The 15,064-nt window shown below is 37.5% G+C and overlaps 1 protein-coding gene across 31 annotated transcripts in view; it reads left to right on the top strand.

Annotated features, from left to right (window-relative positions):
- Mhc (myosin heavy chain) overlaps positions 1-15,064 on the top strand; it is a 41,720-nt gene that overhangs the window by 2,132 nt on the left and 24,524 nt on the right. For 14 of the 31 annotated variants that reach the window (XM_067357170.1, XM_067357172.1, XM_067357171.1 and 11 more), the window contains exons 2-10: positions 124-520; positions 4,518-4,661; positions 6,095-6,251; positions 6,486-6,715; positions 7,035-7,098; positions 7,758-7,856; positions 8,299-8,402; positions 13,622-13,759; positions 13,982-14,251. In XM_067357170.1, coding sequence (XP_067213271.1) covers positions 314-520; positions 4,518-4,661; positions 6,095-6,251; positions 6,486-6,715; positions 7,035-7,098; positions 7,758-7,856; positions 8,299-8,402; positions 13,622-13,759; positions 13,982-14,251 — 1,413 coding nt within the window. In that variant the 5' untranslated portion in view covers positions 124-313. Of the gene's footprint in view, positions 1-123; positions 521-4,304; positions 4,449-4,517; positions 4,662-6,094; positions 6,252-6,485; positions 6,716-7,034; positions 7,099-7,757; positions 7,857-8,298; positions 8,403-9,441; positions 9,546-11,475; positions 11,580-13,621; positions 13,760-13,981; positions 14,252-14,767; positions 14,939-15,064 lie in introns of all 31 variants that reach the window. The other 17 variants (XM_067357167.1, XM_067357177.1, XM_067357164.1 and 14 more) reach the window with 7 other exon arrangements.

Here is a 15,064-nt window from a genome sequence, read left to right as displayed (position 1 = left end):
GAACTGATGGAAAAGACGTTAGTTATCTGTTTTGCACCAATGCCGATACGAGTAATCGTAGTTTCGTGAAGCGGGCCGTGAGCGAACCGAAAACATGAGATGTTCTAATCGATCGCTTCCCAGGGCCGCTCAGAACGTGCCGCCAGAAGTAGTCCGTCCGCCGCCGAACCAACAACAAACCCCGAAGGCAAACGACAGGAAGAAGAGGAGCAGTCCTCCCCTCCCACCGAAGAAGAAGCGAGACCTCGCAAGGGAACCTGTGAGTGCCACGGCATCAGTTTACCACGAGTAGAGCCCAGAAGAAGTAGCAAAGATGCCAGCAGTGAAGAAGCAGGAGGGAGAGGATCCCGATCCGACCCCGTACCTCTTCGTCTCCCTCGAGCAGAAGAGGATCGACCAGACGAAACCCTATGACGCGAAAAAGGCGTGCTGGGTGCCTGACGAGAAGGAGGGCTACCTCCTTGGCGAGATCAAAGCCACCAAGGGCGATGTCGTCAGCGTCGGCTTGCCCGGCGGCGAGGTATGTATCGCCATGCAAATTGCATCTCCCTTTCTGACCCACTTTATCCCGAGTATCAGATTGCTTAGAGAATAATGGCCGATAGAGTAATATACAATCTTATGAGGGGAAAATTAAAATTCAACATATCGGTCATTCTTCAAACACATAAATCACATGATTCTATACAGTTTTGTTTTTGGGACACCGAATGCAAAAGATTAATAGTAAAATTTTTGTAGTAATACTTTCAAAAGTGATTATATCAGTGTTCACAATTTTTACGAGTGATTACTATAGTTGATCCACTTTTAAAAAGACATGTATATTCTAAAATTTATATTATATTGCTTAACTTTATATACAGTGATATCACTAAATAGAGTCATACTCGGTGAATCAAAACTATTGAAACAATATTTACAATTTTCATACTTCAATATTAATATCTATTTTATAATTTAGATATGCATAATGAAAATACTATCAGTTGAAACATTTATTTCCGTTAACCTGGCTCAAATATTCCACAATTACTCCAAAATTTTAGTCTTATATTTTAAAACATGGTTCATTATTTTTATAATTTTCCATTTTTTTGACAAAAGTTTTCACTGAAAGAATTAATTATTAATTACAATGTAATTGCATATTGCATCAAGAGTATCTTCGGTCTGTCCATACATCTTTCTTTTCTACTGTCTCTTGTAAAATATTGCTTTTCTACTGTATACATTTTTTAGCTAGAAAATTTGTATTTTATCTCTCAAACACGCTCTTTTATCTGTCTATTTGTGCGATAATGAATTTCTTTTACACACGCACAAAATAATTCTTAACGATATAAGAAATATTGTAAAAAAGCCGGTCCGGAATATACAAAAATTGTGCATTTATAGAGATATAAATCTGAAATAACATAAAGGTGATGATTACCGGCGAAATCTTTGCCAAATTACGCTATAACTGTACTTCTACTGTCTCTTTCTTTTTCACTCTCTCGAACTAGACCCCGAAAGTGACGTAACACTTTTCGAGAATGTGATTACGTCGGAAAAGCATTCACGCGAGGTTGCACGCACGAAGCTCAAAGGCGTCAACGCGAAGGCGCGTTCCGATTTCACCGGATAAATCCGTTCGCTCGCGCGATTCTTGGGGGAACGACGGGGCGGCGGGAGGGGTCGTCTGTTTACGGCACAGCGATTTCCATCGATCGCCATGGAAGGATCGAGGCGCGATCCCTCCCTCCGCTTTGGCGATTTTTTAGCCGACTCGACAGACCGACTAAGACAGAGAGAAGGAGGGAGAGATGGAGTTCGCTCGCTTCTATATATATAAAAAGAAGGGGGAGGAACGGGGATCTCGCTAGCGATCTATTTTCGGAGAACAGAAAACCGGCCGCGAGCCGTCGCCGTCGCCGTCGAGCACTTACGACCTTCTGTCACCCGGCCGTTCGAAGGCGTAGGCTTTCTTTTCGGACGGAAATAAAGTTCCTCCCGAGCTTGAGATCTGTCAAAAAGCGCATTACGTAAAGGGTGGTTTTCTGCCACCGCCCTGTTGGCGAAAATAAACGACGAAGACGCGCCGAAGTTTTCTGGCTTGCCTTTATATCCGATTAATCTTGTCAAAACTTTCTAAAATTTGCGAAAGAATTTAGAAAATCAATTTTTAGCTTTTTTTCATTGTAAACTGTCTCAAGTTACTCTCGATGAACCGCGATGAACAGAAATTTTTGACAGCAGATAGAAGACGTGTGGCTGATGCTGATTGAATTACCAGAATTTTTCTCATCACATTTAAATTAATTGGAATACTTTTTGGTGGGCTCTAATTAATTAGAATGTTAAATGATAAATCAAGTAACTTCCAATACTTTCAACATACTTTCAGAATTTTCTTCGAATTTTAGTATCGCGAAACATGGAACAAAGTTTTAAAATTTTTTGTAGTTATCAAATAATTATATTGATTTGCAATATTATTACAAAATTATAAAAAAATGTTTGTCAGGCTTTGTGTGTGTAGCATTCTTTTTTTCTTTTTATAATATATACTATTTTTCAAGAGTTAAAATTTGGAAATGATGTAAAGTTATATAATTCCGTTGCCTGCAGCTCGCCGATGTCTTCTATTTCCGTCTCTCATGTTTTTTTTTTTCCGCTAATGCATTCTGCGCGCGCGTTTGGAAAATAAATAAACCTCAACGCATTACTAGTAGTAACATTTCTCGAATCATATGTTAATTGTGTAAATCTTTTTAATCACATTCATCACATTGTCGATCGCGATCACGCTCGCCTTCGAACATCGTTAGCAACTCGCTGCTCTTTTCCGCGATTTTGATGAAAGCGCGGCCGCTATTTTCACACATCAGGCCCGAATTTCGTTCTCGAACAAACAACCTCAATATCCATGTTCACCGCCGGTTACGTAATGGTTCAGCAAACTCGTGCTTGCATCGCGCGTTACCTCGTTCCGACTGTAAGCTTAAACGCTATTGTTAGCACCGTCGTCGCTAGCGCCTAGCGTAATAATAAGTCGAAACGCCACTTCTCGAAGCGCGGGTCAACGTATTTTTAGAGCATCTGAGAACGGGATCTGAGAGAAAGAAAGACAGGGAGAGAGAAAGGTGTCATGAGAGCTACTGCCAACAGACCTCTTTATGCAATACAAAACGCTGAAAAAAATGTTCCGTCTCTTTCCACTTTTTGTTGGAATTTTTGGCACAGTCCTTATATTAGTTAATCTCTTTCATAACTTTCTTCCTCTGCAAACAATGACTTCAATTTCAATAAAATAAATCCTTCGAAGGCTAAATGAAGTATTATGAGGTTCCTGTGTTGAACATCTGCAAAATATTAATAATTAATATATTGACATTTTCTTGACACTATTATTTCGTCGGTAATTGTAATTTAGTTAATAATTTAGTACACATAATTATAGCGACATAAGTGAGAAGTGAGGAATGCTTCACGTAAATTGATTACATAATTATCAAAATTTTTGAATTTTATTTAATTTAATTGTAAGAGCTGGTAGACTAAAGAGTAAGTATATTTAATATCTTAATTCTACAAGACTTCTATTGTGTGTGTGTAGAGATTTGTAAACGCTGCTACATCTTGATGCATGCATAATTATTGAGTAGATAATTTCACTAAGAGTGCTTAAAAGCTCATAAAGTAATTGTAGATCTGAATACGCGACTTTTATTACAAAAATTACCCAAGAAAATGAAGAAACTTCGGAATAAGCTGTGTATAATTACGAAACATTATATATATATATATATATATATATATATATATATATATATATATAATTAAAACCCGAAATAATAATCTAATAAATACTTTTCTTCTTATGTACTTTTTTTTATCGAAATCATTCTTAACATTTTCTTAAGTCATAAATTAAGTATTTGTAATTAAATTATTATATCTTACGTAAATGTTAGGACAATCATTAGTAGAAAGCTCTAAAAAGCTCTTCAATTTTATTTCAAAACTATATACTTTGTTTCATTAATATTAGTTTTGATATTTGCTTTTTTATTTCTCATTATTTTTCTAAAAATTTTGCTAAATAAAAATTGACAAGATCAAGATTTTAAATCCTTTTATTTAAGATGGAATAGAATAATAGCTTACGAGCTCCGGAGTATTCTTCATTTTCTTGCGCTTAATCTTGGAAGATCGATAAAATAATTAATCACGCCACGCGGTGCTAAAATGACTTAATTGATATACAACGGAGAGAGAAAAAAAGAAATCGAGAAAAAAATTCCGCAATGCTCGCGCAGACGAAACAGTTCCGCAAGGACCAGCTGTCCCAAGTGAACCCGCCGAAATTCGAGAAATCCGAAGACATGGCCGATTTGACTTACCTGAACGAGGCGTCGGTGTTGCACAATCTGAAGCAGCGTTACTACGCCAAATTGATCTACGTAAGTCGATTACCTTTGATTCTTCATCACTAACCCGTTCTTTCTTTTCTCTCTCGAACGCGATGATAGACCAAGGACTTCAAGAAGGACCAGCTGCAGCAGGTGAACCCGCCCAAGTATGAGAAAGCCGAAGACATGTCTAATTTGACCTACCTCAACGATGCTTCGGTCCTCCACAACTTGAAGCAACGTTACTACGCCCAGCTCATCTACGTAAGGCTCCGTTCGCAACGGAGAGACGCTCGCCCCCCTTTCACTCTCTTCCGCCCCTGAGGGCGAGAAGGGTTTTTTTTTTCCTGATTTTGTCTGACCAGAGTGTCTTTCTTCCACTTGCGAATCCACCCATGGCGTTTATCGTTCAGAATTTTCCTGGTGTTACGCAGGATTGACTCGTCGCTCAAAGCGCTAGAACGCGTCTCGCGACGTCCTCCTTCCTTTTACTTCATCTGTAATTCGTCATCCGCGATAAGAAGCTCGCTAGGATGCACGAATTTTTCAGAATGACATCGTGCTAAAGTATGATGACGTGCCACGATTTCTGTTGGATTTTTCAATTTTTTTTATAAATGATTTCTTTCTCGCAAAAACGAGATTTTTTGTCCGTTCAATATCTCATTGAGAAATGCATGATTTTTATTCTTTTTATTTATTATTTCTCTTGTTTTTTTTTTTTGAGTGTAAAGGATGATGTCGTTACAAAGCACCACGACGTGCCACGACGTCACCACGCTTTTTATCGATTTATTTATGGTTTTTATCAATAATCCTTATCCTACAAGAGAACGACGACTGTATTTTTTTTTTTCATAAATTACAGTTGCAATGTTCTATAAATTTTTCTCAATTACAAATTTTCTTGATCGATTTAGTACTTTCTTTTCGCTTCCCTTAAAAAAAAATGTCAGACAAGAAATATGAATTTTTTTTTCATACTTTGCCAATTTTTCTCTTCGTTTCAACGTCGCACAAAATGTGTAAATAGTCCTTTCATGACTGTGTTTATTTCCCTCCTGAATGTTCCGTCTATTGTGTTTAATGGAATGCGCTCCAGGATTCATGTGCTCACAAAATGGAAATCCCAAAAGATGCTCTCGTTTCGAGACGCGAGTTGCATCCGCTACAATGGGAGATGGACTGTTCCTGCATCGGCGTTCAACTTGTTTCTTATTGTATTTTGATTATATGTATGTTTCATCAATGTCGTCGATTTTGTCGAAATATATAGTCTCAAGTTGATGCATTTAATGACTTAAAATTTATTTATTAAAAGAATTGAATTATATTTTATAAACACAATTACATCTCTAATATTATATAATAATTTATCTGTATTTTATATGCACATCTGGACAACGCAATAATCAGATATTATCGATGACATATTTTATTGTACAGAAAATTTCAGCTATCCGAATAAATGTTAAAAATTCTATAAATTTAAGTACGTATTATTATCATATATAATTGAGTAAAAAATCATAGTTTTATAATTGAGAGCATTTTTCGCCGATTTTCGAGAAAATTCGGATAGCTGGACGATTTTTCGTGTATGGCGAACCGCAGTGACCGGTCGAGCCATGGAACGTTGTTTAAAGTCTCGATGTCGATGTCGAACTCTAAACGAGCATCGATTTCTACTTTTGCAGACCTACTCTGGCTTGTTCTGCGTGGCCATTAATCCCTACAAAAGATTCCCCGTGTATACGGGGAGGTGCGCCAAACTGTACCGCGGCAAGAGGCGTAGCGAAGTGCCACCGCACATTTTTGCTATCTCTGACGGAGCCTACGTCAACATGCTTACCAGTGCGTAAAAACAAAAGCATTAATTACAAATATTATTTTAGAAAGCCACACAAGTGCATTTAGTATAAAAAAATAGAAATATTTATTTTTCTCTCAGTAACTTTATTAAAGTAAATTAATTTATCTCGAAAGATCAAATAAGTTTGTCATCGTGTGTGGTAAATAATGTTATAATTTGCAAAAATTTGTATTGTTGTACGTCATTTGTAAAATTGTGTGTCTCTTGCTCCACAGACAGCGAGAATCAGTCTATGTTGATCACCGGTGAGTCTGGTGCCGGAAAGACTGAGAACACGAAGAAAGTAATTGCGTATTTCGCCACCGTCGGTGCGTCGACCAAGAAGGAGGAGAAGGAAGCCGACAAGAAGAAGGGCTCCCTGGAGGACCAGGTCGTCCAAACCAATCCCGTACTGGAAGCCTTTGGTAACGCCAAGACCGTCCGTAACGATAACTCCTCACGTTTCGTAAGTATTTCTATTTTAACACTCAATACGATAAAATAGCTATTGCTATATTCGGCCAAGATAAACGACTGCGTGCGAAGCGGTTCAGCTCGGGAAAATTGAAGCGAAATAAGTAGCTGTATCGAGCCGTAGATTTGCCTTAATTAAAAATTTTTTTAAATTATTAAATGATAATTAAATGATATACCTAATTATAATCTTATTAATCTTGAAATGGGGAAATTAACTTATGATTAATTGTTAGCGGATGAAAGAAATTAATCAAGCTTGGTTATTCAATCAGATGGATTAATTGTGTTTTGCGCCTTCTGCCGAATAGGGTAAATTCATCCGTATTCACTTCGGCCCCTCTGGAAAACTGGCTGGTGCCGACATTGAGACCTGTGAGTACTTCACTTATTCTTTGTTCTCTCGACGTGCACATCTAGCAGAAGTCATCCGCGCGGCTTCGAGCCGCGTTTGTTAATTTTGCACAGTTACAAATTGTACAACTGACGCATAGTAGTCACGTCAAGGTGACTACGGAAGACGAGCGCGTTTATTATCGTCACGATAGAAGCGCAGTTGGCTTCGATTCGCATATACACCGTTCCGTTCTTCGATTGCGCTCAGTTATTTTTACGACCGCTGTATTTCGTTTCGTTTGGCTTAAATTTCGCTCGCGTCATTGCGTGACTCGATTCCCTTGCTCAATCTCGCACTATAAACAACAATGTGTGACGCGCAATGTCCTTTTTAACACATAACTGTCCGCGATAAATTTATATATTTCACAAGAAAAAATAATATTATTTAATTATTAGAGTCACGGTCAATTTATTATTAAATCGATCATTCTACAATCATGTAGTTAATTTTTTCATTATTGCCACTTTTTTTTAATTACAATGAAAATTATCTTTTTTTTTAAGGTTTTTATGAAGGATGGAACATACAATTTTGCAGTGTAAATATTTTGTTTCAAATGGATATTTTATAGAATTTTTTCCATTACTTGCTCTAAAAAAAATCGTGACATATTCTGATCTTCTTTGATCTACAGATCTGCTGGAGAAGGCCCGTGTCATCTCCCAACAGACCCTTGAGCGTTCTTACCACATCTTCTACCAGATGATGTCTGGATCAGTCAAGAACCTGAAAGGTAAGGTCATCGATGTTTCACGGGGAAAAAAATGAAGTCCGATATAAAATGGAACTCGCGCGTCGATTTCCATGAATTATATTCTCTTCTCAAGGATATTGTCAAATTGTCGCTGTCTCGAGAAATTACCATTAAATTTATTTATATTGTTAAAAATTATTTTTATTACAGTATTTACCGATGAAAAAGATAAATAATTATTTTTGGAATGAAAAATTGATTTTCTCGAGGCAGCGGTAGTTTCGGAAAGGAGTTTTGCGATCACTCTCGCCGATAACGAGATCAGGATCAGGAAGGTGAGACAGGTGCTGCTGAGCCTGGAAGATAGAAAGCGCTCCCGTAATCGTAAAATCCGGGACTTAGTTATCGTCCGGCGGATCGCGCTTTCCTTCTTGTACATCAACCAAGTTTCTCACTGTCGAATTATCCTCCTTCCATGCAGAAATATGCCTCCTCTCGAACGACGTCCACGATTACTACTTCGTATCTCAGGGCAAGACAACGATCCCGAACGTCGACGACGGCGAAGAGTGTCTGCTGACCGACGTAAGGGCCTGACGATGACGAATATCGCAGGATTCTCTCGTTTATCCTTAGCTCTCGCCTTTGTACATGACACTTTAGACCGTTTGCTGGCCAATCGGTGGTTTTTTTTTTTTTTAAATTAACTGTATCATTGCCTGGGAGAATTGTAGCGGGCAATTAATAACACCTCTAGAACGGGACATCACGCAGGAGACGTGTCGTCGAAGTCGATTTTCCCGGTTGAAGTTTGCATTAAATTAGTTTTCAATCGATATTAAATTTTATTAACGGTTTTGGATGGAATTTTAATTATTAAAGAAGGTAAATATTTGAAATTTATTTTTTAAACACAAACTTAAAGAAATTTTAATTATAATCTCATATCATTTAAAATGAGCAATCATTATTATGTTTAAAAATTGAGGAAATTTAACGACGACAGCCACACGTCTCTCGTGAAACAGTGTGTTAATACAGTAGAAATTTCCGTTGTGAGAGTTGGGATATCTTGTATATAGTACCATTCTTCTGGCGTAATTCGCAAGAGGAGTAGCGGTATTTTGCAGAGCTATACCGTAAAAATGTACTTGTAAACGTAGCAAATATTTTCAACATCGACTTTGACGAGAAAATCATCTTGAAATCGCTGATTCAAATTTCCGAAAAGCTATACGAAACTTTATTTGTCAAAAAATTCAATACGATATATTTGCACATGAAAATGGTATTACATTAATTATGATATAGTACATTATTGAAAATTATAAAAAATATAAAATTCCAAAGAATGCGAGCGATTCGATGATTCCCTCGTCGAGCTAACTCCTTATGAATACAGGTGGCTTTTTTTATTATTGCCTCTCCGTTTTTCCCTTGTATCTCAACCTTTTTGAAACGCAGTTGAGAGAACCCGTGGACACATAAGGGTTCATACATATAAATAGGACCTCCCTTATGTAGCACGATGGAAAGCCACCAGAAAGCATGGCCAACCATCGTTGGGTTGATCTAACCGCCCGCATGTTTTTCTTTCTTTTTGAATGACCTGGTCACCCTGTAGAGATGTGTCTGCTGTCCAACAACATCCACGACTACTACTTTGTGTCGCAAGGCAAGACGACGATTCCCGGTCTCGATGACGGCGATGAACTTTTGGTTACCGATGTAAGTGCAACGACCTGGACCAGTCAGCATTAATAATCGCGCCGAAATAAAAGAAATTAAATTCTTTTATCTAGATTAGTTTTTTGTAAATCGTTGTTTATTATTTCATATCATCTTTTGGTTTTATTTTCAAAATTTTTAATTTTTTGTGCAGAAAAATTTTTCATATTTTTCTCGAAAAAAAATTATCCCTTTTTGGTTTAATGTTGATTTTTCAAAATTTGATGAATGTCTACTCTTGAAACTCGCTGGTCCGACTCTCTAAGCACTAAGTCCTCTAATTGTCGCCTTTTCAGTGATCATTTCCGGAAAAATATTGTCGCTCGTTAAATACTGCACAGAACGACGATACTTTTTCCGATTATTTTGAACTTTTTGTGCCAGCTTCTACTTGTGTATTCTGTATTTTGCGTTTTAATGTTAATTATGCTACTATTCTCTCTATGTGCTATCTATATCTTTTTTATAGTCTATCTTTTTTCTTCTGTCTTTCTCTCTGCTCTTCTCTATTTCCATTTCAGCTCTCTTCAATGCGCCATACCATTAACCAAACACATTTTTGCAGCACTTGTGTACCGAGACACGGACATCTGTATCATTATAACTTTTTTCTTCTCTCTTTTCTCTCTATCTTTCTCTCTCTTCTTCTTCTCTATCGCTTTGTCATTCTTTCAGCGAATACTCGCCGCCAATAACTTGCCATGTTTTTACTACAAATCGTCGCGAGCACCAACAACTTCAGTCGCTTTTCATTAGTTACATCAAATTATCAGTTCAATTAATCATTGATCAAGTTGCTTTATCATTTTTCGTCAACTTTTGAAATTTAATTTAATTGAGAATTTTTTTTCCAAACACAGAATGTGAATGCCCTTGTAAATTGTAATGGTATCTAGTGAATGAAAAGCGATTCGGCATGTTGACGGTGATCGTGATCGCTCGCTTGTTGAGTACGAAATTCGTATGATGTTTATTGGAGGGATATGAAACGTAAGGTCGAAAAACCGAACCAATACAGACATGACTATGCTGAGCAACCGGATCGGCGACTATTGGTACATTAGCCAGGGTAAGACCAGAATTCCGGGAGTCAACGACGGCGAGGACATGGAAGCGACGGACGTAAGTCCAGCCCCCAGGGTGTCCTCGAGCCTCGGACAAAATTCAGATCCTCTTGGTTTCTCATAAAATTATTTAAATCGTATCATGATTATTCTTCGAGTGACTAAAGCCAAATATGTTAATAATTATATTTTAGTTAATTGGATATATGACAATATTATATATCTAATTAATTTACAGATTCATTTTCAAACACTTTTTTATTCGGGAAAATTAATTAAAAATTTTTTTGTATGTCAAAAAATTGTGTTTTTGGAACTTTTTTTTTAATCATATGACGAGCAAAGCGGTGCTGAGGTTTGGCCGAGGACTCGTCACCCCCTCGCCCCCCGCCTGCGAAAGCTGCCTGCCGCCGCAATCGGGGCGCGGGGAAATTTGGGGGCGCGAGACTTTCTCACGCTGAAGAAACTCTCTTCCGTCAAAACGTACGATTAGGAACCAATCGCCCCCCGTTTACCCGCTCCCCGATACGCTCATCTTAGCCCACTCCGTACACGCCAGGCTAAAACGCGCGCTCGCAAATGCCAGGTTAATCAATCTCTTTGTCTTATATATATTATTATATCGGACATTTCGAATCCTCAAATAAAATCTTTAAGAATATTTCTTTTGAAATAGAGAAAAAAATCGAAAGTGGATAAGATCTGTGAGTCTCGAAAATTGATAGCGCAATTGATCAGAGTTCGGTAGATGACTTCTGCAAATTAAGGCTGGATGGAGCACTGCATCAAGGATCGAAGACGAGATTAAACATCGAGACTGATATCAATTTAAACTACAACGTTGTGTTCTTCGAAATGCTTCGCAGAAAACTGTTTCTTGTCCAACAACATATACGACTATGTCAACGTGTCCCAAGGAAAGATCACGATCCCCAACGTCGACGATGGCGAGGAATGTCAATTGACGGACGTAAGTCCTTAAATATCATTCCGATCGTAAAGGATGCTCCTCCTCATTTTCCGTAAATTCGAAAACCCGTATTTTTTTGGAATATTTGAGTATTTTACATGAACCTATAATATTATCGACGATGTCGATCACGTTAAGAAATTTTGTAGAATACTAATCAATAGATTTTAAAAGAAACAGTATTTGTCGCACACACATCTGTCTTTTCTTTCTTTCTCCATAAAAATCAGTAATAATATGATAATAATTTATTTGTATAGACAGGACGATTGGTTTCTTGAAGATCGACATCGTTTTTTGGCCCAAATGTTGGTTTACAAAAATACAGTGCGAATGATAGTGAGCAATAATATATTTACACAATGACATAAAATTATTATTAAAACTTATTCTATAGCTACTTAATTGCTTTCTCTCAAAAATGTATTTATTTAATTTTATTATTTTAATGTTTCTAGACTTATTTTTATTCTTTTTAAATTTAAAAAAAAAATTATTTTAATAAATTGATTGATTTGATTTTAAATCAATATTAATGAAATATTTTATACATATAAGAATATAATGTTTTTATATAATATAATTTAAAATTAATATTTTTTATTTGTTATATAGAAATTAAGAATTTTTTAAATAATATTAAATTATCTATTACACACATAAGCGGACAAGTGATGTTCGCAATCAGATTATTGCTTCATTATCTCCGCGCAATTACCATGTACATAATAGTTGACACACTTTCGACACTTCCGGTAGTAGTGCCCCTTCTTTGACACCGACACCAGTTTTTTAACCTGGAAATAGTTAAAAAATTTGAAGAGACATTTTTCCCATCCCGATTGAAATTCGATGTGATTCGAACATCACTCCCCAGTAGTTTGCGATCCCGTTGATCCCGATTTACCCGGTAGCTAGTTGTCCCTTCCAGAGTTGAAACTTTGGTAGATTGAAGACGCAGCTTCAAGGAAGCGATCTTTCACCGATCGAGAGCGACCGTCGAATTCCGCAAAGAAGAGCGATCCAAATTGCCCCACGATGGAGTAAGGGGCTTGGAGGCAAGAAATCGTCCAGGCTGACCCTGAAGGGCGATCTTTGTACTGCAAAGAAGACGCTTCGTGACGAGCGTGATCTAGAGATCGAGCTCGCAACTCCGTCGTCTTCTTCACATCTTCTTCTTCTTCTTCCTCTTCTTCTATTTCTGTATGAGTTTTCCTAAGAGAGACTATGTAGACGATGTTGATTCGTGTTGACATTCGGAGGGAAAGGAGCTATCACCATGTAACACGAGCTCTGCTTCCGCTTGTCAGCTCGCTATTGCTCAGAAGAATGCTTTCATTCGGTTTTGTCAATACTATTCGATTTTAATTGTCCGACTGATTTCTCGTTTCTTTTCAAAATTATAAAACAGACGAGAAATCAGTTGCCCTGCAATTGAAACTGAATTTTTGCGATCGCTTTCAATGTTAGTTATTTTACGTTCTAATTGGTTGATTTCAAAGATTATAATTAATAATCAATCAATGTTTGTAAAATTTTGGATTATATATTTTTATCTTTTCAAAAATAAAATTTAATAGGGATTTAAGACTTTGATCGATCGTAAAGAAATTGAACGACATGTGGTAAAACCGTGCTTCGAGCTATATGCCGCGCTAGCTTTTTCTCTCTTTCTCTTTCTCTTTTTCTTCCTCACGCAGCTTTCAACGCACAAAGTCGAACGGTTCAAAATGTAACAATTATATCGAACGTTCGTCGTGCTTGAGAGCGTAATGCTAATTGTATCGTCCTTGTGTGCTTCCACTAACTGTCGCTCAAAAGTTTATATATCGAAATTGATAATTACGTCAGAGAAGTCTAAGAATCATTCTTTTTTTACGATCTTTTTTTCTGGATTTGATTCGCAAAGGATTATAAGTCTCAAAAAATGTGTAAAAAGCACGCCCGCCAAATGTCTTTTGCGAATCGAATTTCGCATTTTGAGACAATCTCTGACGAAAGAAGACAAGACGAAGAATTAACATGGCTCTTTCCGATAACAGCAAGCCTTCGACGTGTTGGGCTTCACCCAGGAGGAGAAGGATAACATCTACAAGATCACCGCGGCTGTCATGCATATGGGTGGCATGAAATTCAAGCAAAGGGGTCGTGAGGAGCAGGCTGAGGCCGATGGTACTGAGGTACGAACTTCGAGTAACGATTAGTGTCCACCGTTGAAAATTGTTCCGCTTATCTTTGAGATGTTTTCGAAAAAATATAAAATTATTCACACATTTTTATATGTGTTCGAAAATATATTTTCCTATTGTACATTTTAAGTTATAGAGTTTACTTCTCGTAAAGTGCCACTGTCGATTTTGTAATAATAATTGTAATAATAATTTATGCTTCACATTTTTCAGGAAGGTGAGCGCGTGGCGAAGTTGCTTGGCTGCGACTGTGCCGATCTTTACAAGAACTTGCTGAAGCCAAGGATCAAGGTCGGTAACGAGTTCGTCACCCAGGGTCGTAACAAGGACCAGGTAGCCTACTCCGTAGGTGCCATGTCGAAGGCGATGTTCGACAGACTGTTCAAGTGGCTGGTGAAAAAATGTAACGAGACCCTGGATACCAAACAGAAGAGGCAGCACTTTATCGGTGTACTGGATATTGCCGGTTTCGAGATCTTCGACGTAAGTTTCCATCGATTTACACTTCATATAAATATGAACATACACACACACACACACACACACCCCGACGTGATCGTTGACGATTTTTGAGTAACATCTTCGCTATTCAAAAATTTTTAATTATTTATATTCTTAGTGTTTTTCATAATAAGTAATACTTTTACAAGAGAAATCAATATAATTATACCAATTTTTGATGCTCATCTTGCAATTTTAAAAAACAAATTAAAAAAAGGAGAAAGTAACAACCTCAATTTCTATTTCAAATTTTGTCAACGTGATCGAAAATAAAATAAATTACACACGAAAAGAAAATGCTGAAGATGCGAAAATTCGCGTCCTCAATTTACACGAATTTCACTTTTTCCTGCGATAAAGTAAAACAGGAAGACTCAATATTGAGTGTCGCGAGAAGCGAATCGAGTTTCGCAAGGTGTTTCGAACTCCTGTCGAACCGGTCGTCGAAATGTCCCTTCGGAGTCCGTAATTATATTTCGATACCTCAATATCTCGCAGTACAACGGCTTCGAGCAGCTCTGCATCAACTTCACCAACGAGAAATTGCAGCAGTTCTTCAACCATCACATGTTCGTGCTCGAGCAAGAGGAGTACAAGAAGGAGGGCATCGTCTGGCAGTTCATTGATTTCGGCATGGACTTGCTAGCTTGTATCGAGTTGATCGAGAAGGTGAACGATCGATCCGCCCTCCTCTTCCGCCCCTCTCGATCTTTGTATGAGATCTATAGACTTTTCTAGGCCCCTTGCTCGTCGCACGTTACTAGTTAGTTTCGATGAATTTCTCCAAGGATGATT

This window comes from Linepithema humile, chromosome 6 (genome assembly GCF_040581485.1).
Source record: "Linepithema humile isolate Giens D197 chromosome 6, Lhum_UNIL_v1.0, whole genome shotgun sequence".
Taxonomy (NCBI): Eukaryota; Metazoa; Arthropoda; class Insecta; order Hymenoptera; family Formicidae; genus Linepithema; species Linepithema humile.
The sequence above is the reverse complement of the archived record's forward strand: the minus strand, read 5'-3'. Positions and strand labels throughout refer to the sequence as shown.